Source organism: Ceratotherium simum, chromosome 30 (genome assembly GCF_057802395.1).
Source record: "Ceratotherium simum simum isolate JZ-2026a chromosome 30, ASM5780239v1, whole genome shotgun sequence".
NCBI classification, from domain to species: Eukaryota; Metazoa; Chordata; class Mammalia; order Perissodactyla; family Rhinocerotidae; genus Ceratotherium; species Ceratotherium simum.
In genome coordinates this window covers 28,775,948-28,799,792 of record NC_141929.1, presented here as the reverse complement: position 1 = coordinate 28,799,792, position 23,845 = coordinate 28,775,948, and the positions used below count along the sequence as shown (strand labels likewise).

General features: G+C 48.4%; 1 protein-coding gene and 1 pseudogene across 4 annotated transcripts; both read left to right on the top strand.

Annotated features, from left to right (window-relative positions):
• The first annotated feature begins 431 nt into the window (after positions 1 to 431).
• HERPUD1 (homocysteine inducible ER protein with ubiquitin like domain 1) lies at positions 432 to 11,577 on the top strand. 3 transcript variants are annotated; one of them, XM_014788406.2, is made up of 8 exons: positions 432 to 670; positions 3,806 to 3,883; positions 3,975 to 4,046; positions 5,028 to 5,158; positions 7,279 to 7,401; positions 7,953 to 8,303; positions 9,607 to 9,712; positions 10,807 to 11,577. In XM_014788406.2, the coding sequence occupies exons 1-8, from the start codon at positions 524 to 526 to the stop codon at positions 10,969 to 10,971; spliced, it is 1,173 nt and encodes a 390-aa protein (XP_014643892.1). In that variant the 5' UTR covers positions 432 to 523; the 3' UTR covers positions 10,972 to 11,577. The 3 variants fall into 3 exon arrangements, with proteins under 3 accessions (XP_014643892.1, XP_004431693.1, XP_087276347.1); XM_004431636.2 differs by having other exon boundaries at positions 3,972 to 4,046; XM_087420221.1 differs by lacking the exon at positions 10,807 to 11,577 and having other exon boundaries at positions 3,972 to 4,046; positions 7,953 to 8,146.
• Positions 11,578 to 11,680: 103 nt separating this feature from the next.
• Positions 11,681 to 20,753, top strand: LOC147913132 (uncharacterized; annotated as a pseudogene). Its single transcript, XR_015549167.1, has 2 exons — positions 11,681 to 13,996; positions 15,030 to 20,753. The product of XR_015549167.1 is annotated as an uncharacterized LOC147913132 (transcript).
• The last annotated feature ends 3,092 nt before the right edge of the window (positions 20,754 to 23,845 follow it).

Here is a 23,845-nt window from a genome sequence, read left to right as displayed (position 1 = left end):
GAAGTGGGCCTCGGTGCCTGGGATCAAAAGGGGCGGGGGTGCTGCTTTGTGAGGAAACAATTTGCAGAGGCTGCCAAACAGGGAGTGGGCCAAGCTGGCCTTCCCTAAGGCGCCTTAAGCAAGCCGAGGTCGGAAGCGATCCCCTTCTTCCGGCGCGGGCCGCAGAACGTCCCAACATGGCTACCGAACCCGGGCTCCCGGGCACCAGCCGCGACCCCGGGTGACGCACCGGCGGCGGGTTGCATCAGCCCGCGCCCACGTGCTCGCCCCGCCCCTCCGCCCACGGATCCGGGCGCCGATTGGGCCACGTTGGGGAAGTGGCCTGAGCCTCAGCCAATGGGCGGCAGCCACAGAGCGTTCGCTCCTCAGGGGGCGGGCGCGGGGTGCCTATAAAGAGCTCCCGAGGCGGGGGCGCGCGCCCAAGAGACGGGAACTGTCGTTGTGGGGGGTTTTGGCGCCTGGGACGCTGCCTGCCTGCCTGCCTGGCATCTGGGAGCGCAGCCGAGCGCACGGCGCAGCCGACATGGAGCCGGAGCCCGAGCCCGAGCCCGTCACGCTCCTGGTCAAGAGCCCCAACCAGCGCCACCGCGACTTGGAGCTGAGCGGCGACCGCAGCTGGAGCGTGGGCCGCCTCAAGGCTCATCTGAGCCGCGTCTACCCCGAGCGCCCGGTGAGAGGGACCCCCCGAGCCCCGCTGTCATCCCTCCAGCCCTCCTCGCGTTCCCCTAGGGATGCAGCGTCCGCCTCCCAGACCCTATAGCCTCTCCCTTCGCCGGCCTTCCCCCGACCGCTGGTACTTCCCAGGTCACCTCCCCCAGGGCTGTGGTCATCCCCTTCCTGCCCTACAGCCCCAGGCGCCTCCTCTCTTGGCCCAGGGGCTGTCACTTCCTCATCCTAGGCCGCCATCGCCGCGCCTTCCTGATGGGCTGCCTTCCCCTGTCACCTCGCCTCCCGTGTCGCCAAACCCCTAGGGCTGTCACACCCCTGCCCACCTCCCCCAAACCCCTGCCTGTCCCCTCGATCTGGCTCCCAGCCTTAGTCCAGCCGCTGAAACAGCAGTTTGCCCTTGGATGAGTCATTTCACCTTCCAAGCCTCAGTTTCCCCAAAACGACAGGGCGACTGGGTGTTCCTCATTAGGATCGCATCCCATGGGCAGCACTAAGAAAACATGCATGCTGTGAAATGAGTTTTCCGAATGTAGCGTCTCAGTGCAGAGAGGGGAGGGCAGGTGCCAGCCTCTGGCCAGTGGCTAGAGAAACATGGTGAACGCCCAGGCAGTGTGTACTTAAGGTCCCACACCCAGGAGCGAGACGTGGCTCTTCCCCTCCGTGTCCACCTTCCGCCCTGGGCCCCTCCCTGTCGCGCTGGACTCCGCAGCCTTTGCCTAGTCCCAGGGAAGAGTCTGGTGCACTTTCTGGTGAAGACGGATTTAGAAGGGAAACCGGCGGAAGGAGTCTTCTTGAGTCTGGCTTGAAGACTTGGCTCCCTGGCTTTGTTTTGGTTGACACATCTGTCAACATCTCTCTTAGCACCGCCCTCTCCCCACCACGTGATGGAGGCCTGAGCTGGACCTTCCTGTATTTACTTTCTACTCTAATATTATGTAAGTGTCAGCAGTGTTCTTTACTGCCCGCAAGTGTGGGTCTCTCTCCATCAAACAGGAGAGGGCATCAGGGCAGGAAAAGATTGTGAAACTGTCCCTTCTTATCTGAAGAGTTGCTATTTGTGGTAGCTCATGGGTCAGGGTTTTTTTTCCATACTGTCAAGAGTGTAGAAGCCAGTTTTCCTTCTGAGTTGTTCTTTGGAAATTTGCTTATTTACTTATTTATTTATTTTTTTAAAGATTTTATTTATTTATTTATTCTCCCCCCAAAGCCCCAGTAGATAGTTGTATGTCATAGCTGCACGTCCTTCTAGTTGCTGTATGTGGGACGCGGCCTCAGCATGGCCGGAGAAGCGGTGCGTCGGTGCGCACCCGGGATCCGAACCCGGGCCCCCAGCAGCGGAGCGCGCGCACTTAACCGCTAAGCCACGGGGCAGGCCCTGCTTATTTATTTAATAAGCTTCCATTCCTTGAGCATTCTCCTGGGCGTTATTTGCAATTTCACCATAGCAGCTTCCAAGAAACCAGGTGGCCGTGTTGCGGTGAGAATGGCTGTTAGGTACACAAGTTGGCGGGTGTAGTCTCTGGTTGCATCATTTGGTAAAAGGCAGTGTTTTGGAGGAGAGCTTTCCTTAAGGGCTTCCTTGGGTGAGAAGCATCACTCCTATTAGGTCTGAAGACTCACAGTTGTAATAAAAGGTCTCTCAGGTAAATTTGTGTGAAAGTTAGGACTGGAGCGCACTCATCATTTGTTTTCTGATGTGACAAGCCTTACTTTATAATAGTTGTTTGCTTAACATGCTTAATTTTTTTCAAATCAGCCCCATGGGTAAAGACACAGTGTCAATTCAGGCATTTAACAGGGAAAACAGTTGAAATCACAGGCAGCTGTGGTTTTCCAACCTTTCCTGGTATGGAATCTTGAATGTCATGCAGGACCCCAGCTCTGCAATAGCAATGCACAAATTCATGTGTAGACCCTTTACCTATAAAGTCAGTGAGAACAGTGCTGAACACAGCACCTAATATGTTTCTGTAGTTTGTTGTAGTTGCACAGTGTCAAAAAATCCTGGTTTATGCAGATAAATAGACACAGTTATTGTTTTGTTTCTTTTAAATAGCTTTCTTTATAAACTTAAGCTATTTGGCAAGAGCAGCTTTATTCTAAATTTTGCAGAATTGGTTATTCTGGCAAGAGTGGGTTGACAACTTGGTGGTGATCTCTTGTGCACTGACTTTGAGGCCATTATTTTTAAGTACAGTTTTTAAGGAATTAAAAATAGATTTTAGGGGGCTGGCCTGGTGGTGTAGTGGTTAAGTTCACGCACTCCTCTTCGGTGGCCCGGGGTTCGCATGTTCAGATCCTGGGCTCAGACCAACACACCACTTGTCAAGCCATGCTGTGGTGGCATTCCATATAAAGTAGAGGAAGATGGGCATGGATGTTAGCCCAGGGCCAATCTTCCTCCGCAAAAAGATTAGCTCAGGGCTAATCTTCCTCACACACACAAAATAAATAAATAAATAGATTTGAAAAGTGAGATTTGTATAAAGGCGTGTGGAGCCCCTGTGGTGTTAAATCACCGGAGGGAGAAGAGGGCTTGGAACCTTGACTCTTAGCAGCAGGCGACCTTGCACAAGTCAGTTTCAGACTTTCCCCCCTTAAAATAAGGACGCGAAATCTCCCAGGGTTGTTGTGTGAAATGTCACCCACACGCCATTTCCTCTCTAACTGCATTTCTTTGTCAGGAAAAGTCTCTTTGAGGCCTTAAGTTTAGAATTGCTTCGTGTTGTCTTGGGACAATGCGGGGTGGTTTTGGTGAAGGCTGACCTTGGGAGGACTTTGAGTTTTCTCTGAGACCATACAAGGTTTTGAAGTTAGTCACTATAAGAGCCCCAAATAAAATGTGTGTTTTTAGTGGCAGAAAGCAATTTCCCTGAGCGTTAAGAAGTCAAGGTTGCCATAGGTTCTGTGGACTGGAGATGATTTGCATCCTAAATTTATTTGCGTGTTAGAGATCAGTTTAAAGTTAAGCACTTTCTAAATAAAAGTGTTGTCTGTGGGGCCTTTGAAAAAATGTTTTCCTGTGATGCTGGAAAAAACCACACATATTCAAATTATTTGTCTAAAGCAGTTTCCTCTGTGTTTGGGAACCTGTGGGGGCTGAATGCTTACCTTTGCCCCTCTTTCTTTCCATCAGCACCCAGAGGACCAGAGGTTAATTCACTCTGGGAAGCTGCTGTTGGATCACCAGTGTCTCGGGGACTTGCTTCCCAAGGTACGTCACTTACATATTAACTTTTGAGTGTTTTGAAGCACTTACCAAGTTTAATTCAGGTCCTACAGTCCCTCCTTATCACTTTTAGCAGGAAAAACGGCATGTTTTGCATCTGGTGTGCAGTGTGAAGAGTCCTTCAAAGACGCCAGAAACCAGCACAAAGGTCTGTCTGCTTTTTCATGATTGTAACAATCTGTGTCATTGAGAGCCTCAAGGTAGAAATAAAGGAAGTTGGATACAACTCTTAAGATTTTATAGCCTTTTTATCATGTAGTATTTTGTTTCTTCCCCGGTGAGAATCAGGAATTAGAAACTGTTATCCATGCAATGGGAATTTACTATAATAGTAGGAGACTTGCAATAGTGGAGTGGGAAAGCAGGGTTCTCTGGGACACTGCTTCTGGGATATGATTTGGCCTGCCGTAGCTGTGTGTCCAGATCCCTGAACTAGCCTGGCACTCTTGAATTTGGCACGTAATAAGTTTCTTCTAAGGAACCATTAATTTTTATAAAGAGTAAAAAAGTGAATGTATTTCCTTTGGAAATTTTCATTGTGATTATTTATTTAGTTGGTTAGGAAAAGGCCACAGTCTTTATCAGGTAATCTCTAAAGACTTATTTATGTTTGACAGTCAAAATCATTTATTTTTCACTTTACAGCATTGATTCGATTGTGCACTGTTAATTCTCATGTGATGATGCTCTGTAAATTTGCATTACAACTGTTTCCTGAAACATCTAAGCATAGCATAGGAAATTCTTTCCTTTAGGTTGCTGGCCGGGTTGTATGTATAAGTCTTGTAGGTCAAATTTAATTTCTTGATTCAGTAAATTTGATACCATAAGATGTATAGAACATTATCAGGAAGCTTTCTCACTAGTGATAACTTCATTGGAAGATTTTAGTGAAATTATAGCGTAGTTACTCTAGGAAAAAATATGAATTTTTTTTGGTGTCTATATATTGAAATTGTGTTGAACAAATTTCAGAATATTTTTTACGTAACATTGCATCATTTAATTTTGTCAAGTTCAGAGGTTGGGGTGGGCAACATAAGCCATTCACAGCAAAATAACGTTTTAGCTTGATTTCAGGCGATTGCATCAGACCCTTTGTTCTCATGTTCGTATTACACTTGTGTAGGTTGCTGCATCCACAGAGCAGCCCGCTGGTCTTAATCAGGGACAGTATCCTGGGGATTCCTCAAGTGATGGTTTAAGGCAAAGGGAGGTTCTTCGGAACCCTTCTCCCTCTGGATGGGAGAACATCTCGAGGTGAGTGTTACAATAAAGAACCAGGTTCATACAGCACGAATGAGCATCATTTGCATCAATTTAAGAATACGGTGTGTTTGTACTGTATAGTCGTAGAACTTTGAAATGTACAAAGTTTTGCTTTATAAGGGCTTCACTTTAAAGATCTCTCATGCGTTCAACTTAATACACCACCTTTTAGGAACATATAAAAAAGTGGAGATGCGCGCATTGAAAACGAAGGCATTTCCCTCCTACAGGGGTGTGCTGCTCATTGTGCTGACCTCATGACGGGGCGTTAGTGCTGCCGCAGAGAAAACAGCTGCTGTAAGCCACGTGCAGCTGTTTTGCCGAGTGGCTTTGTGCTTTGTCCGTCGTAACAATGGGTGACAAAGGTGAAGAGGCTGTTTAAGAAATGCTCTGCCAAGGCCTGTGTTGGTGGTGCTAGGAAAAAAGGCCGTCTCTTTGGAGCAGTCAGAGCTTTGCTTTAGAGCAAAAGCCAGAAGTGACCAAATGCTCAGACATTTGGGTTTCATAGTTCTTGGAACAGCTTATTATGAAATTTCCTATGGGAAAAATAAGTTATGCTACGAGTTGAAATTCTGTGACTCCCCAATTCCTCTGCCTCTCTTTTCCTAGTAGTTTTTAATACTTGATTGTTGATAAAGTCAGGTGTTTGAGGAATGAGGAGTTTTTTTCCTTAATGGAAATTTCAAATATACACAAAGTAGAGGGAAGTGTTTAATGAATCTCACATAACCATCACCCAGGCCCAATAATGATGTAAGTTTTGCCTTACTTGTTTCATCTATTCCCCCTTCCCTTTTTTTCCTGAAGTGTTTAAAAGTAATTCCCAGACAGCATGCCAGTTCACCCCTACATACTTGAGGATATACCTGTAAATGCCTTTTACTTATCCTGCACATCTGCAGTGCCATCACCATCAGAGCCAACAAAAGCACTTGGTTATCCTCTCATTTCCATGCACCTTAATTTTTTTAAATCATCATGAACAGTATCATGCCAAGACCTACTTGTGTTGGAATAGTATTTTAGAAATACTGTGGATGTGGAATTTGGTTAAAAGACTGTCAGCATATAAATTGGATGATTAGATTCATTATTGGATAGAAACACTTAAAACGGCTTCCCTTATTCTGGCTATACAACTTGAGAATTGAGGCCCCTCTCTGACTATGCAAATTTCGCCATAATAAAACTTGTTGATTTCATTCAGCAAATATTTACTGAACAGCCAGTGCATATAACTTTAAGGGTATGAGTTGACCAGCAGAGATGACCACTTAGCCAACTCCTGATCTATGATTCTATTAGCTTCAATTTTGTGAAGTGCCACCAAAGGATATCGTTGTGTGAGGCTCACAAAGCCAAAGATGACTCCTGCACGCCCTGCCCCAGGCTATGTTGCATGATAGAAGAAACATGAGTTTGGTGTCAAAAGAACAGGTCTCAAATCCAGCCCTGCTACTTACTAGCTCAGGGACCTGTACACATCCCTTGTCTTCCCTGAGCTGCTCTCGGGCTCCCTCTGTAAAATGGCAGGATGGGGGAGAGCTCCATCCCCTCAAGGTTGTTGGGATCCAGTGAGATAACAGCTCAGCAGCCTGTATAGGGCACGGGTGGTCAGTAAGCGTGCGTGGGTGATGCCACACACAACTCTGCCTCCTGTAAAATTCAGATCTAGGGTGACGGAGAAATAGGTATTGGGGGAGGGGGGAGTTTCCTGTAGGAAAGGCTTTGAGAGGAGTGTGGCTTTTTAGAGCTGCTCTCTAAAACATGAACAGTGGGTTCAGACCTGCAGTGAGACAAAACTGGGAGTGGGGAATCCACTCAGCCTGAAGAGGTCCAGCTGGTTTGTACAGTGGTGACAGGGTGAGCGCCCAGTGCTGGGCAAGGGCTCTTGTTTTCCCGGGGAGTCCAGACCGTGGTTGGAGGGCTTTGTCAGTCAGCGCGTTCTGTGCTTGTGTCACACGGTGTATCACACAGTAATCTACGTGTGGCCGTGATAAAGCCCATTCTTCTGTCTCTTTGGTATGAATTCCTGATTGTAATTTCAACTTAGTTTTCGTTTATTCATACTAAACCAACTCAAATGAGCATTTTTTTCAACTCTTTCATAGGCCTGAAGCTGCCCAGCCGGCGTTCCAAGGCCTGGGGCCTGGTTTCTCAGGCTACACGACGTACGGGTGGCTGCAGCTCTCCTGGTTCCAGCAGATGTACGCGCGGCAGTACTACATGCAGTAGTGAGTCCTCCCTGCGTGCTGGGCGTGGCCAGGCTCCCGGGGTTGAGGGAACTCCCGTCCCTGTTACCTGTCAGGTTAGGAAAGGAGGGATGGGGGTGTTGCATAAGTTTCTGCAGAAACTGCGCTGTCTGGGTCTGAGAGTGGAGCCGCGTGTAACTGATAACTGCACCTGACTCGCGTGTCGACGCAGGGCTGCTTGTGTCTGACACGCAGCTCGATGACTTTATTGAGAATATGTCACTTCCTTTTCAATTTGTGGTATCTTTAGAGCTTTGTGGAAATTTTAATTTGCTGCTGCACTGTACTTTTATGGTGGCCTTGATGTTTAATTCCAGATGAAATTTGCCCATGGGCCTCTCTTAGGAGCAGAAGAGGCATTTATAGGTATGCCTGTTAGTAAAGAAGTTCTTCACTAAGTTAAAGAAAAATCAAGTCTGTAGGTATAATAATGCTTAATAGTAAAAGACCCCTGCGTGAATAAGGTTGTGAGAAGCCCAATCTTCACGGTGCTTTGCTCTCAACAGGATCTGCCTCTGTCGTTTGTCTTCTAGTTTAGCGGCCACTGCTGCATCCGGGGCTTTTGTTCCCCCGCCAAGTGCGCAAGAGATACCTGTGGTCTCTGCACCTGCTCCAGCTCCCATTCACAACCAGTTTCCAGCGGAAAACCAGCCAGCCAATCAGAATGCTGCTCCTCAAGTGGTGGTTAATCCTGGGGCCAATCAAAATTTGCGGATGAATGCTCAAGGTGGCCCTATCGTAGAGGAAGATGATGAGATAAACCGAGATTGGTTGGATTGGACCTATTCAGCAGCTACGTTTTCTGTTTTTCTCAGTATCCTCTACTTCTACTCCTCCCTGAGCAGATTCCTCATGGTCATGGGAGCCACCATGGTTATGTACCTGTAAGCAAACGATTTCGCTTTCGTTTTTTTCCTTTACTACAAATTACACTCCACAGTGACTCAGACCAAATACAGATTTTGCTCTTTTTTGAGCAGCCTTGGTCATTATTTAAGGAGGCCTATTTAAATAGTATGTCATTCTGGCATTTTCGATTCAAGGAATGGATGGCGTGGTTGTGCATTGCCAGGCATACAGTTAATCATGTGTTACTGCAAGAACATTCTCGTCTTTCCCTCTAGATAAGGCACATGCCAGGCTCGTGAACCATAATAATACAGCCATTCTGAGGCATGGAGAGGAAAATTGCATTTGTTTTCCTAAGAGTGAGAAAATATTTATCTTGATCAGGCTCCAGCTAGCTGCCTTCCAGGATAAAGGTCAGGCTTTATCCATGGCTCAGAGCAGTGGTTCTCAGCTGGGATGATTTTGCACATCTCCGCCCCCAGGATATTTGGCAATGTTGGGAGACGTTGTCACTGTCACAGCTAGGGGGTGGCCCTACTGGCCTCTAGTTGGTAGAAGCCAGAGTTGCTGCTGAACATCCTGCAGTGCACAGGACAGCTCCCACAGTACACGTCCAGCCCGTATGTCAACAGTGTCGACGTCGAGTGAGAAACCTTGGCCTGGAGGGACATGTCCTTGTTTGTGGTTAAAACTGACAGAAGAAATTTTTCCTCTATAGTAAAAATGGATTTTTGTTTTCATTTTTAAAAATCTTAGAGTAATATTTAGAATAATAAAACAAATACATATCCAGTATTAATCATTGCTAATATTTTGTCATATTTGCTTCAAGACTTGGATTTTATTGGATTTTCCAAATGAAACTTTTAGTCAGTTCTTTAAATCCTGTAGTCTCTAGAATGACATATGTAGGTGACCAAATTTACATCTTATTATTATATGTTATTACACACCTTATAATCACAGCTCTGTGTGTGTGTGTGTGTTTTCTTCCCTCCCCCGTTCAGGTGTCAAGTGTAAGGTTTAGTTCAGAGTCCCAAATGTTTATTGAGCACCTGCTGTGTGCCAGGTGCTGTTTATGCTGCTGGGTATACAGTGGTGAATAAAACGTAGTCCCCATAGTGACCTTCAAGACCCTGCCGGGCTGGTGGGGAAGTCTGGGAGATGGTGTGATGGAGTGAATGCAGGTGGGCCTTGCTGTGGGCTTCTGATCAGAGTGCTGCTCTGCTTAGAGGAGGGGAGCGAGTGGGGCCTCATCTAATTGAGAGGACCCTTGAGTCTTGGGTAAATCTCACTGTGGTGTCAGCTAAGACGGACTTGTATGTGCTTCCTTTGAAGGCATCACGTTGGGTGGTTTCCATTTAGACAGAGGCCGGTTCAGAACTTCCCGAATGGCGGGCCTCCTTATGAAGCTGTGAATCAGGACCCCAACAATAACTTACAGGTATGGAGCTTTCGATGGAGCCTGGCGAGCTGCTGTGAAATGCCAGGCTCTCAACTCCTTAACCTTTAGTTATCCAGCCTCGTAGATACCTATATATCCAGCCATTTTACTAGACTAAGTATTGTGAGATTTTTTCAAATTTATTCTTAGAGCAATAGCTCTTTTTAAAACATTGTGCCGTAAGATCCATCAGGTATTTTTGTCCTGTGGCAGTTTGCATTTTGGCATATATAAATAGTGTTTTTTTTAAGCTCACTATTTTGAGCATTCAGTGGCCTGTAACAATGTGTTACAGCATGGAGACTGCTAATGGATAGTTATTCTAATTAAGGATTAGGAACATAAGCATGTCTCACAGAATGGAGATTTTCTTGGAAAATAACACAGAAATAGAATTTTTATAAGTCAGTTTAATGGATAATCCTAAAGGATATTCTTTATTATATAAAGTGTCATCCTAGTATCTGTTTTTAGGACCCTGGGTCTTGGGGCTGGCCTGGTGGCGTAGCGGTTGAGTTCGCACGCTCCGCTTCGGCAGCCTGGGGTTCGCAGGTTCGGATCCTGGGTGAGGACCAACGCACTGCTTGTCAAGCCATGCTGTGGCGGCGTCCCATGTAAAGCAGAGGAAGGTGGGCACGGATGTTAGCCCGGGGCCAATCTTCCTCAGCAAAAAGAGGAGGATTGGCACTGGATGTTAGCTCAGGGCTAATCTTCCTCACATACACAAAAAAAACCTCTGGGTTTCCATTTTTAGTTTTTTTAACTCAGAACACTGCCAAAATTAGAAGACCCACCTTTAATGAAGTGGTTAACTTAATTACTAGTTTAATAATAGTTGAAGATTTGGTTGCTCCATTTGTTCTGGTACTTGCTGCCTGGAATAGTCGAAACTATGAGAAGCTTGCCCGCACGGTTGTGTTACAGAGGCCTGAGAAAGAGCTCCTCCAGCCTAGGACATCACTCCCGGGGATCCTGCCTGCCTGGCTGCTTCGTGTACGGGGCAAGGGGCCGGGGATTTACTCTGCCCTCTGCTAACATTATTTAGTGTTTATCATGGTCCTAATTGTTTTCTCATTGTGTTTCATTAACTGTAGGAAGGCCCTGATCCTGAAATTGAAGATCCCAATCACCTTCCTCCAGACAGGGACGTTCTGGATGGCGAGCAGACCAGCCCTTCATTTATGAGCACAGCCTGGCTCGTCTTCAAGACTTTCTTTGCCTCTCTTCTTCCAGAAGGGCCCCCAGCCATAGCAAACTGATGGCGTTTGCTCTCTGGCTGCTAGAGGCTTTTCCTGGCATGGACTGGATCATCTGACTCCAGCTCGACTTCCTCACCTGGACATGGCAATGGCACCGAATTAGTAAAAGAACCAACAAGGAGGATGATATGCTTTTGTGACGAAGCAGAAGCAGAAAGTAAGACAGGAAGCCATGATACAAATTGATGAACAAAAGACGGCCAAGGCTTCTCATGTCTTGATTCTGAAGAGCTTTAATATATACTGTATGTAGTTTCATAGGCATTGTAAGTAGAAGGCATTAGTGTCGCATGTTGATGCCTGAGGAACTTTCCAGATGTGTGTCTCTGCATGTGTGTTTGTACATAGATGTCATAGATGCAGAAGTGGTTCTGCTGGTTTGATCTGATTCCTGTTGGAATGTTTAAATTACACTAAGTGTACTACTTTACATAATCAATGAAATTGCTAGACGTGTTTTAGCAGGACTTTTCTAGGAAAGACTTATGTATAATTGCTTTTTAAATGCAGTGCTTTACTTTAAACCAAGGGGAACTTTGCACAGGTGGACACCTTTGCTGGGTTTTCTGTTCAATAAAGTTTTACTATGAATGATGCTGGCAGAGACTCGTGTCATCTTAGCAGTTTACTCTGTGTCCACTGTCACTGGATGGTCAACAGTTGAGTTGCTGAATTTTGAGTAACCTGAATGCTGGCTTCTTTTTATAAAAGAACTCTGCTAATGATGAATGATAAGGTAAGGCCATGAAAGTTTTCATTTACTAAGAATATACCTGTGTTTGTCCCCACTCCCTGATTTAGACAGTGCTGGCTTGTGTAGTAACACATCAAAGTTAAATTCCCCCAATTTAAAGTTAGTGGCATTAAGGACCTTCCACCTTGACAATTCTACAGTAGTTTTACCTGCTCAAATGACAGTTTTGTAAGATGAGGTTGCTTTTGTGGTTTCAGTCCTCTAAGTATTAATTTTGAGACTAATCTTAAAGGCAAAGTTCTGTGTATTTTTCACATGAAGAATCTTATAGGTAGAATGCTAAAGGCCTGGGCGTGTTGTTTTTGGCAAAGTAAATCAGCTTCTTGTATTGCGGTTGTGATCGTTTAAATTATCCATTATAGGAAACATTGTTTATATCAAACATTCATTGAACAATTCATGTCAAGAAGCTGGGTAGATACAAAAGTATTTTATGTATAGTTGTGCTTTAAAAAGCCAACTAGGGGCCGGCCTGGTGGTGTAGTGGTTAAGTTCGCGTGCTCTGCTTCAGCGGCCTGGGGTTCACAAGTTTGGATCCCGGGCACGGACCTACGCACCACGTATCAAGCCGTGCTGTGGCAGCATCCCATATAAAGTAGAGGAAGGTGGGCACGGATGTTGGCTCAGGGCTAATCTTCATCAGCAAAAAAGAGGAGGATTGGCAACGGATGTTAGCTCAGGGCTAATCTTCCTCACCAAAAAAAAGGCCAACTAAGATAATTATATAAGGAGTTAAATGCATAAAATTTCAAATAAACATCTCCAGAACAAAAGATCTATCAGAAGGCAGTGGTTACTGACAAGCTACGAAGGCAATATTTGCTTGAAGGGAGAAATGACTTGAGACTGGAGGTTTTGCAAGTGAGGACACGGGTCTGACGTGGTGGAAGGTCTGAGGAGCTGGAGAGAGAGATCACAGCCCAAGCGGAAGTGCTGAGACGAGACTTGCCCGTCCCGCCCACAGCGGGATCCTGGGCGCCCGTGGTGATTTGTGAAAGTGACCATTCAGTGTTCGCACTCAGGCCTGTTTAAAGGCTTAGGTGGAAAAGCTGACTGCTTTTCAGAGGAGGGGCCATCACCATTTGGCGAGGGGCGTGGAGCCCCGGGCAGCTGGCGGTGCCTGTCTCCAGTTTCTAAAGGAGTGGGGCTGCTCTCCCCGTGGTGTCGGGTTGTGACGACTCAACTCCAGATTCCACGGGCCCAAAATAGCTCCAGGAAGATGCTCCTGAGGACAGCTGACAAGTGTTCGGGTTGGCCCCAGCCCCACTAGGACAAAGGGGGGGCCTTCAGACAACAGATAAGGCTTAGGAGGGCTGACAGGTGGGGGCAGTGGCAGACACGTCAATGCTGCCACAACAGTTACTAAATATAGTAAAGTACTATGTACCACTGTAATATTTAGGAATTATTGGACTGGATCTCCAAAATATTGGGCTGGATCTCCATTATTAAGTAGCAATTAAATAGCTAAAAACAAAAAACTTCTGGGGCTGGCCCCGTGGCGTAACAGTTAAGTGTGTGTGCTCCGCTGCTGGCGGCCCAGGTTTGATCCCCGGCAAACACGGACGCACCACTTGTGTGGCCATGCTGTGGCGGCGTCCCACATAAAAAAGTGGAGGAAGATGGGCACGGATGTTAGCCCGGGGCCAGTCTTCCTCAGCAAAAAAGAGGAGGATTGGCATGGATGTTAGCTCAGGGCCGACCTTCCTCACGGGAAAAAAAAAAAAATCCCTTCCCGAATTTCAGCTCAGGCCTTAGCAGCATTTTAAGTTTGCATTTTCCAAGGTGTGTTCTTTTGAATCCTAGTCCTACAGAAGAAACACTCCCAAAAATGAGTTCCTGTCTAAGTAAATTTGGAAACCTCAGGTTGACCCAAGTTCTTAGGTTTCTTCACTGTGGGACTTCTGGAGCCTTTACTAGGCTGATGTGCCTGAAGGTGGGGGCACGTGGTCTGCAGCCTCTCTCTTCCTGTGAACATGCCTGGGACTGAACGGTGTGCCGAGCGTTGGGAAATGCGGTTGATATTCATCTGCACCTCGTTTGGCATTCTAAGTGGCAAACAGATACTTGGTTAGAGGTGACGTTTTGCATAATAAACGCTGGAGATAAGTATTCTCTATGTAGCCAGGAGGGAGATGCGGAGCTGTAGCTGTCTACAGTCTGACCGACAAGGGAGAGGTTCCAGGTTGTCTTCACCAGAGCAGCAGCTCTTGCACCATTCCTGAGGAAGTTAACCCTCTGCCTGAAGGAACCGTAAAGGCCTCCCCCAAGGTGAGTTACCTGGAAGGACACTGTTGATTCGTCTCAGGACCTACTCCCAGCACACCCCTCTTTGCTCCTAGACCTGTAACTGGACTCGAGTCCCAGCAGGCCTCAAAGGATGATCCTCGAGGAGGTGCACTGTGAGAACAGCATGATTTTTCCAATTTATACAGACAGAAATCTGGGGGCATGTGTGGCAATGGATGTTAAGGGTGTAGATAAGGGCGGAAGGAACATAAAGTTGGATCAGGCTGAATTTAGTTATCTGGGCCCTAAGCAGAGCTTCTGGATTTATTGTCTTAGTATGTCTCTAACAATTTGGTTGGCTGATTGGCTGAAATACAGACTAAAAGGTGGCCTACACTAAATGAAGTTGACATGCCAGAACTGCCCGGTATACTGTAGAGGATGATGTTCAAAGGCTCAGGGAGACTGGAATGTGAGAGTGGGTTTATCATGTAGGACCTTCTCACCCACCCTGGGAGGATCCAGAGGACACGACTTTGACCCTGACTATGAGAAGTAAATTTGTGAGGGGAGTCCAGCATCACTGAGAGCTCTGGGTTGGTCACTCATCTCTGTAGGTCAGAAACTCCCATGGGAAGTGGTGCCACTGAACTGATATCCCTAAGTACAATGGGGATCACTGGGTCTCAGGGTGGCAGGGCCCAAGGGGCAGCGCTTAATCACCAAACACGTAGCTGGGGTTACCATAGTGGACAGCAGAGTCAAAGCAGAAATCAGGATACTTTGACTTGCAGAGACCTATGGTGTTGGCTAGTTGATCATGGTATGCCTTGGAAAGAAAGAAATAGACAGTCTACGAAATTCTTACTTGACCTCTATAAGCAGATGAGTCCCAGGTCAAGTAAACAGAAGTCTCAGTTGGATCACCAAAACAGAGAATTATGGCTCCTCAATCAATTCCCAGACTTGAGCCCGTTTACAGACCCCGAATCCCTTGAATGCAGGGGGCTGGATACCCTTGAGGAAAGACCCTGCAACACCATGAAACAATTTATACTGTTAATATTTCTCCCAGCCTTCCCCCAAAGGAACCTACAACTTTTTACCAGGATGACTGTGCCTTGGGAAAAAGGAAATAATCAGACTTTTCGGGCATTACTGGACAATGGCTCTAAATTGACATTAATTCTAGGAGACCCAAAACATGACTGTGGTCCACCAGTCAGAGGAGAAACTTATGGAGGTCGGGTGCTCAGTGGAGCTTTAGCTCAGGTCCATCTCACAGTGGATCCAGTGGGTCCTCGAAGCCACCCTGTGGTTTGCCCCCAGTTCCAGAATGTATAATTGGAATAGACGTACTCCGCAACTGGCAGAATCCCCACATTGGTTCCCTCGCCTGTGGAGGGAGAGCTATTATGGGAGGAAAAGCCAAGCAGAAGCCACTAAAACTGCCTCTAAGCAGGAGAACAGTAAACCGAAAGCCATCCCGCGCCCCTGGAGGGACTGCAGAGATGAGCGCCACCATGAAGGACTTGAAAGACGCAGGGGTAGCGATGCCCGCATCTCTGTTCAGCTCTCCTCCGAGGCCTGTGCGGCAGGCAGGTGGGTCCTGGAGAACGACGGTGGATCGCCATCAACCTAAGCAGGTGGCGACTCCCACTGCAGCTGCTGTTCCAGATGTGCTGCCGCTGCTTGAGCAACACAGCACACCCCCTGGACCCAGCACGCGGCTCCGATCTGGCAAATGCTCTTCTTGATAACTGTTAGCAGAGAGCACCAGAGCAGTTTGCTTTCAGCCGGCAAGGCCAGCACGCACCCTCACCGTCCAGCCTCAGGGGTGGATTGTCTCCCCAGCCGTGTGCCACTATGATTTGGTCTGCAGGGACCTTGATGACCTTTCCCTTTCATCAGACACCACACTGGTCCGTTACATTGATGATGATATGCTGATTTGATCTAGTAAGCAAGAGATAGTAACTACTCCAGCTGTATTGGTGAGACATTTGCATGTCAGAGGGTAGGAAATAAATCCAACAAAAATTCAGGGGTCTTCCACCACAGTGAAATTTCTAGAGGTGCACTGGTTTGGGGTGTATCAAGATGACACATCCTTTTCTAAGGTGAAGGATAAGTTATTGCATCTGGCCCCTCTTACAACCAAAAATGAGGCACATCACCTAGTGGGCCTCTTTGGATTGTGGAGGCAACATTTCCTCATCTGGGTGTGTCGGTTACTCTGGCCCATTTACCGAATGACCTGAAAAGCTGCCAGTTTTGAGTGGGGCCCAGAACAAGAGAAGGCTCTGCAACAACAGGTCCGGGCCGCTGTGCAGGCTGCTCTGATACGATATGATCCAGCAGATCCCATGCGTGATGTGGCAGATGCGGATGCTGTCTGGCGCCTCCGGCAGGCCCCTGTGGGTGAATCGCAGTGCAGAGTCTTTGTTAGGATTTCGAAGGAAGGCCCTGCATCATCCACAGGGAACTACTCTCCCTTTGAGAAACAGCTCTTGGCCTGCTACTGGGCCTTACTAGGGACTGAATGCTTGACCATGGGCCACCAAGATACCATGCGACCTCAGCTGCCCATCAGGAGCTGGGTGTTGTCTGACCCACCAAGTCATAAAGTTGTGTGCGCAGCAGTGCTCTGTCACCAGGTGGAAGTGGTGTATATGGGACTAGGCTCCAGCAGGCCCTGACGGCATGGGTTACATGAAGAAGTGGCCCAAGTGCCCATGGTCCCCACTCCTACTACACTGCCTTCTCTCTCCCAGCCTGCACCTGTGGCCTCATGGGGAGTTCCCTACAACCAGTTGACAGAGGAAGAAAAGACTCGGGCCTGGCTGACAGATGGTTCTGCACAACGTACAGGCAACGCCCGAAAGTGGACAGCTGCAGCACCACAGCCCCTCTCAGGGATGTCCCTGAGGGACAGTGGTGAAGGGAAATCCTCCCAGTGGGCAGAACTTCGGGCAGTGCGTCTGGTTGTTCATTTTGCCTGGAAGGAGAAATAGCCAGAGGTACAAGTGTATATTGATTCAGGGGCTGTGGCCAGTGATTTAGCTGGATGGTCAGAGACTTGGAAGGAATGTGATTGGAAAATTGGTGACAAAGTGGTCTGAGGAAGACGTGTATAGATAGACCTCTCTGAATAGGCAAAGAACGTGAAGATATTTGTGTCCCATGTGAATACTCACAAAAGGGTGACCTGAGTAGAGGGGGATTTTAATAATCAAGTGGAAACAACAATCTGTTCCGTGGATACTAATCAATCTCCCCAGCTACTCCTGTCACTGCCCCAGTGGGCTCATGAAGAAAGTGGCCGCCGTGGCAGGGATGGGGGTTATGCATGAGCTCAGCACCATCGACTTCCATTCACCAAGGCTGACCTGGCTTCAGCCAGAGCTGAGTGCTCAGTCTGCCAGCAGCAGAGACCAACTCAGAGTCCCTGATACGGCGCCATTCCCCAGGTTGATCAGCCAGCTCCCTGGTGGCAGGTTGATTACACTGGACCACTTCCATGATGGAAGGGGAAGTGCTTCATTCTTACTGGAATATACACTTACTCTGGACGGATTTGCCTTCCCTGCATGCACTGCTTCTGCCAGAACTACCATCTGTGGACTTAACAGGATGCCTTATCCACCATCATGGTATTCCACACAGCACTGCTTCTGATCAAGGAACTCACTTCACAGCAAAAGAAGTGCAGCAATGGGCCCATGCTCATGGGATTCTCTGGTCTTACCATGTTCCCCATTGTACTGGGTTGAATAGTGTCCCCCAAAATTCATGTCTATCTGGAACCTGTGAGTGTGACCTTATTTGGAAATAGGGCATTTGCAGATGTAGTCAAGTTAAGATGAGGTTATACTGAATGGCCTTATAAGAAGAGGGAAATGTGGACACACACAGAGGGAAGGCCACCATGTGAGACAGAGGCAGAGACTGACGTTATGCTGCCACCAAGGATTGCCAGCAACCATCAGAAGCCAGAAAAGGCAAGGAAAGATTCTTCCCTAGAGCCTTCAGAGGGAGCACGGCCCTGCCAACACCTTGATTTCAAACTTCTAGCCTTCAGAACTGCGAGAGAGTAAACTTCTGTTGTTTTAAGCCACCTAGTTTGCGATAGTTTGTTATGGCTGCCCAAAAAACTAACAGACCCATCAGCCTGAAGCTTGAAGAAACAGTAGAACGGCCTTTTGAAGACTCAATTACAGTGCCAGCTAAATGGCAGTACCTTGCAGGGCTGGGCCAACGTCCTCTAGGGGGCTGTATATGCTCGAAATCAATGTCCAGCACATGGTGCTATTTCTCCCATCACCGGGATTCACGGGTCGGGGACTACGGGGTAGAAATGGGAGGGGTTACCACTCACTATTCCCCTAGTGATCCACTAGCTAAATTGTTGTTTCTCTTCCCCAAAACCTTATGGTCTGGTCCAGAGGTCTTAGTTCCTAAGGTAGTATATTAGTTTCCTAAGACTGCCATAAGAAATTCCACAAACTGGTGGCTTAAAACATCAGAAATTTATTTTCTCACAGTTCTAGAGGCTAGAAGTCTGCAGTCAAGGTGGTGGATGGTTGCTTCCTTCTGGGGGCTCTAAGGAAGACTCTGTTCCGTGCCTTTCTCCTAGCTTCTGGTGTTGCCAGCAACGACCTTCCTTGACTCGTGGTTACATCACGCTTCTTCCCATGACCTCTTCCCCTCTGTTGCTGTGTCTCTGTGTCTCACATGATCTTCTTATAAGGATACGAGGCATTGGATTGACATCTGCAAAGACCCCATTTCCAAATAAGGTCATATTCTGAGGTTCCGGGTGGACATGATTTGGGGAGGCACAGTTCAATCCACAACAAGGAGAAATGCTTCCACCAGGATGATTCCACTGAGCTGGAAGCTAAGACTGCCACCCAGCCACTTTGGGCTCCTCAGGCCTCTGAATCAACAGGCTAAGGGAGTTACTCTCTTGACTGGGGTGATCGATCCTGATTGTCAGGAGGAAATTGGGCTGCTGCTTACTACACAGTGAAGATACGGAAGAGATACCTGGAATACAGGAGATCCCTGGGGGCGTCTCTGAGTACGGCCACACCCTGTGATTAAAGTCAGTGAAAAAATACAGTAGACCCCCAAAATGGTTTCACTTTCTGTGGTTTCAGTTACCCGTGGTCAACCACGGCCCAAAAATATTAAATGGAAAAGTCCAGAAATAAATAATTCATGTTTTAAATTGCGCACCTTTCTGAGTAGCATGATGAAATCTCGCGCTGTCCCGCTCCGTCCACTTGGGACGCTACGTCCCACTGCCTACGTCATTCCCCTCACTTCATCCCATCACACAGGCATTGTGTCATCTCACACCACCACAAGAAGAAGGGTGAGTACAATACAACAGGATATTTTGAGAGACGATATTCACTTAACTTTTATTACAGTATCTTATAATTATTCCATTTTATTATTAGTTATTGTTGTTAATCTCTTACTGTGCCTAATTTATAAATTAAACTTTATCATAGATATGTATGTATAGGAAAAAAACATAATGTATATAGAGTTTGGTACTATCCACTGGGGGTCTTGGAATGTATCCCCCACGGATAAGGGGGGGTCTATTGCACAACAACCCAGTTAAGGTAAAACTGCTGATGGCCCAGACTCTTCAGGAATGAAGGTTTGGGTCACGCCACCAGGTAGAGAAGCATGACCAGCTGAGGCGCTCGCTGAGGGCATGGAATGGGCAGTGGCAGAAGGTGGTTATAAATACCAACTACAGCCATGTGACCAGCTGCAGAATTGAGGGCTAATTGTGAGGAATATTTCTTCCTCATGTTGTTATGCATATGTTTGTATAGTCATACACAAATTTGTGTATTATACATAGACATATAAAGCATATAAAGCAAATATTTTTTTCTTCCCTCTTATCTCCTTATCATCCAACATAAGATGAATTAACGACAGTTAACTTTACATCCCAGGATTTAAGGTACAGGATATCAAGAGAAGACTTGGCATCTTCTCCTGGGGAAAGGGTCGGCGTGTTCTTGGTTATACGCAGGATAGTTACCTCACATTAGACAGAAGCCTGACTTTGTTACTGTCTTTATCCGGAGATTAAGTGTGGTTGAAGGACGTGTGCCTGGGTACCAAGTTGACAGAGAGTGAGCTGTGATGGTTGGTTTTATGTGTCTACTCGGCCAGGCCCAGTTACTCAATCAGACACTCACCTAGGTGTTGCTGTGAAGGTGTTTTGCAGATCTCATTAACATCTACAATCGGTGGACTTTAAGTAAAGGAGATTATCCTCAATAATCTGAGCAGGCCCCATCCATTAGCTGACGATCTGAGAGACGAAACTGAGGTTTCCCTGAGGAAGGAGCGGTTAGCCTGTGGACTGCAGCGTCGGCTTCTCCTCCAGCTCACAGCCCGCCGGCCTGCCCCACGATTCCAGGCTTGCCCAGCCAGCCTCAACAGTCACACAAGCCCACCCCTTGAAATAAACAAACAAACAAATAATGATCTCCTGTTGGTTCCGTTTCTCTGGTAGACCCTGACTGACAAAGGGTCCCAGCCCTGGAGTTTGTGGGGTCCAGCTCCTTAGCCTTGTGTAGCGTAGTGGCCGGTGGGGGGTTGCTTCCAGGAGGCTGTGTTGCTTGTTCAGGATCGGCTGCCCCTCTGGCTCTGCCTGAGACCAGTGGCACGAGGGGCGGCTCCGGGAAAGGTGTGAGGCTTTGCTCTGGGCCTCCTAAAGAAGCCTTCCTGTTAGGGAAGGAACACGGGAACAACCGGACGGGTTAGGGTAGAAGTGGTGTGGGAACCTGGGGAGTGGGTGGGGTGGCTGTCTCCGATTTGGTGACATCCAAGAGTAGCTTTGCCCACTGGAGCCCGGCGACCCAGTGGCAGTCAGCCTCTCTGGTGCCCGTTGTCTTCATGCAGCCAGAGTATGCAGGAGCTTGTGGTTCCGTCCACACAGCAGGCTGACGCGCACAGGGCAGGCACAGGTAATTACGTACTAAGGACCTACCTGGTGCCAGGTGTTCCCTGTCCTCATGGAGCTCACATCCTGGTAGGATGTCAGAGACGACACTAGGAAACAAGTGGACATCAAATGACAAAAAACATAGACGGGAGAGAGAATAATGGGATGGAGGACATTTCAGATAGTGGGGGTTTTGAGGGGACGGTGAGTGGTCAGACAGTGGCCAGGGAAGGCCTCTGAGGAGGTGACACCTGAACAATGACCTGAAGGGAACGAGCAAAGATTTGGGGAAGAGCCTTCCAAATGGCAAGAACTGGAAGTGCAAAGGCCCTGAGGTAGGAACAAAGGTCAGCATAGCCAGTGTCTTGGAACATGGCAGGTGGCTGAGGCTGCCTGAAGAGAGGTAGTGGGAGATGAGATCCAGAAGTGGGTGGAGCCAGTAGGGCCCTGTAGGCCAGAGTAAGGAGTGTGGGAATTAGTCAAAGTTGAGAAATTAGGCAAAGATGAGAGCCATTGGAGGAGCCATAAAGGAGGGCAGGAGGGGAGAGAAGAGGATAGTCTTATGGCTTGTACTTCAAGGAGCTGGAGTTTTATGAAGGAAGAGGGAGGAAAATGATTCACGTACAGGGGTGTAGAGGGAAGAGCTCCACTGAGAGCCCACAGGGAAATGAGCAAATCCAGCGTTAGAGCGAGCGGGCGAGGGGGTGGCAGAGACCGCCGATGATGGAGGGCAGGGGCAGGATTTGGGGTCAGGGAGGCTGCAGGGAGCCATGGGAGGGTAAGCGTCATGGTGCCAGCTGACTAGGAAGATGCCAGCCGCCTTGAGGTGGTGCAGGAGGCGAGCAGGGACAGGAGACAGCGGGGAAGGCGGTGGTCTGTTCTCATGACAACCTCCTGGCTGGGGTTGGCCTGCGAGGGGAGGTGGTTGGTAGGGGTGAGGCCAGGGGGGCCGCCCCCAGGGAAGGGCAGAGGGAGTGGGGGCAGTAGAGCTGGTTTGAGCCCCAGCTGAGGGGCCCAGGGAAGTCGCATCTCTGCTGATCTCCTGCTCCCCATCTACAACATGACGCCTGGGACGTATAAAACCCGCTCTGCCCACCACACAGGCATCACGAGGCTCAGAATAATGCAGTGCTTTCCAGAGGTGGCAGACGTAACCCGGACGGGAGGCAGAATGAATCTAGATATTTCCTGGTGGAACCCGTCACTTTAAGAACCATGTTATTTTAAAATGTTTTAAGTGCATTTTTCCACTTAAAATGGGGGTATAAAGTTCCCTTTAAAATATATTTAAGTAAAACAGTGAGTCAGTTTAAAAGGTTAACTAAATAATGGTCTAAAGCATATTCAGAGATGATAGAAATGACAGTAGCTCTTGAATGATCGAGGTTCAGGAAACAGTCAACACTAAAAGCTTTGTGAACTTATAGCTCATGAAAATGTTACAAAAAAAAAAAACTGTGAATACCAGCGCATGTTTGTGAGTATGTGGGATGGCTCCTGTGAGCAGATGTGTATGCGTGTGGGCACGTGGGTCTCATAGGCAGATGTAGCTGGGGATGGTGTGTATTAGCCTGCGTGTGGGGACCTGGGTGTGTATGTGGAGTGTGCATATCTGTGCACACAGGGTTATCTGCACGTGCAGGTGTGCTGCTTCACCTGGGCAGGTGTGTAGGGATGGGTGCATCAGGTGTGTGTGCATCTTGAGTCTCTGCTCTTAACAGTAACAGGAGGATGTGCATGCTCCCTAGCCCTGAGCGCTACCCACTGGGACTGGGCTGGTCACCAGCCACCAGGGGGCAGCAGATGGCTGCCCGCCACAGCTCCTCAAAGCTGCAGGCTCTTCAAGGCCCCTGCACTTCTCCAGGCAGGGTCCACTCAGAGCCTGGCACTGGTGGCCCTCTGAAGTCTCTCTCTTCCCCGTCCCCACTGCCCCTGAGCCCCTCCTCCCCGGCCTCTGCTGGAGTAGCCAGTAGCCCCTGGAAGGCCTAGGACTCAGAAAGTGGACCCGTCATCGCACGGTGGGTTGGGACCCGTGGGCAACCCTGGGTGGTCTCATGGGGTCCTGGGGAAAGGGACCCAACTGGCCTGGGTCCCTGAAGCGCTGGCACCCGCCCCTCTGGGAGTGCAGTTGGCCTGGCGACTGCTGGCTCTTCCGCAGTCTGGGCCCTGTCGCTCCGTCTCTGGGTCTCTGCTAGGGGTGCTCTGTGGCTCTGTGTCCCCCCTACTCTCAGCCCCATGCCTGTCCAGAATACGACTAAACCCCTGGGCTCATCCTCGGCTTGTGGGGAGTGAGCCCCTCTGAGACTCCAAGGTGGGCATTGGAGGGGCAGCTGGACCCTGGAGCCCTTCTGCTCGGTTGTCCCCACATCCAGGCACTACCTGCACTAACAGGGAATGGCACCCCACGGCCAGCCTTAACAAGAATGCCCGGTGCTCCTCACACTCCTCCTTTCCACTAATACTTGTTGAAGTCCTACTGTGTGCCTGCACGGTTCCAGGAACTCACCTTCTAGTGATGGGCGGCTCTCTCCGCTGCCATGATAAGAGTGGGCTCAGCAATACCTCGTCTAATTCTCCCAACAACCCTAGGACATAGGTACAACTCAGCCCACTTTATGGTTGAAGAAATTGAGGCTCTGAGAGGTTAAGTGACTTACCCAAGTCACACAGTCTGTGAGTGGCCCAAGCTGGGAGCCACAGGTGGCTTGCTGTCATCCAGTAGTCCCTTCTTTCTTTAGAGACCCCCCCAGCCACGGCGGCCTGCTCTTTGCCTGTGACTGAATGTGAAGGAGCTAGGCAGTCCCCTGGATCTCATGGGTGACATTCTCTCCCCTATCCTTGCCCCTGATACCGAGCAGTAGGCTCGCTCTGCTTGCCGCGATCTGAGCCAATTAATCACAAGTTAG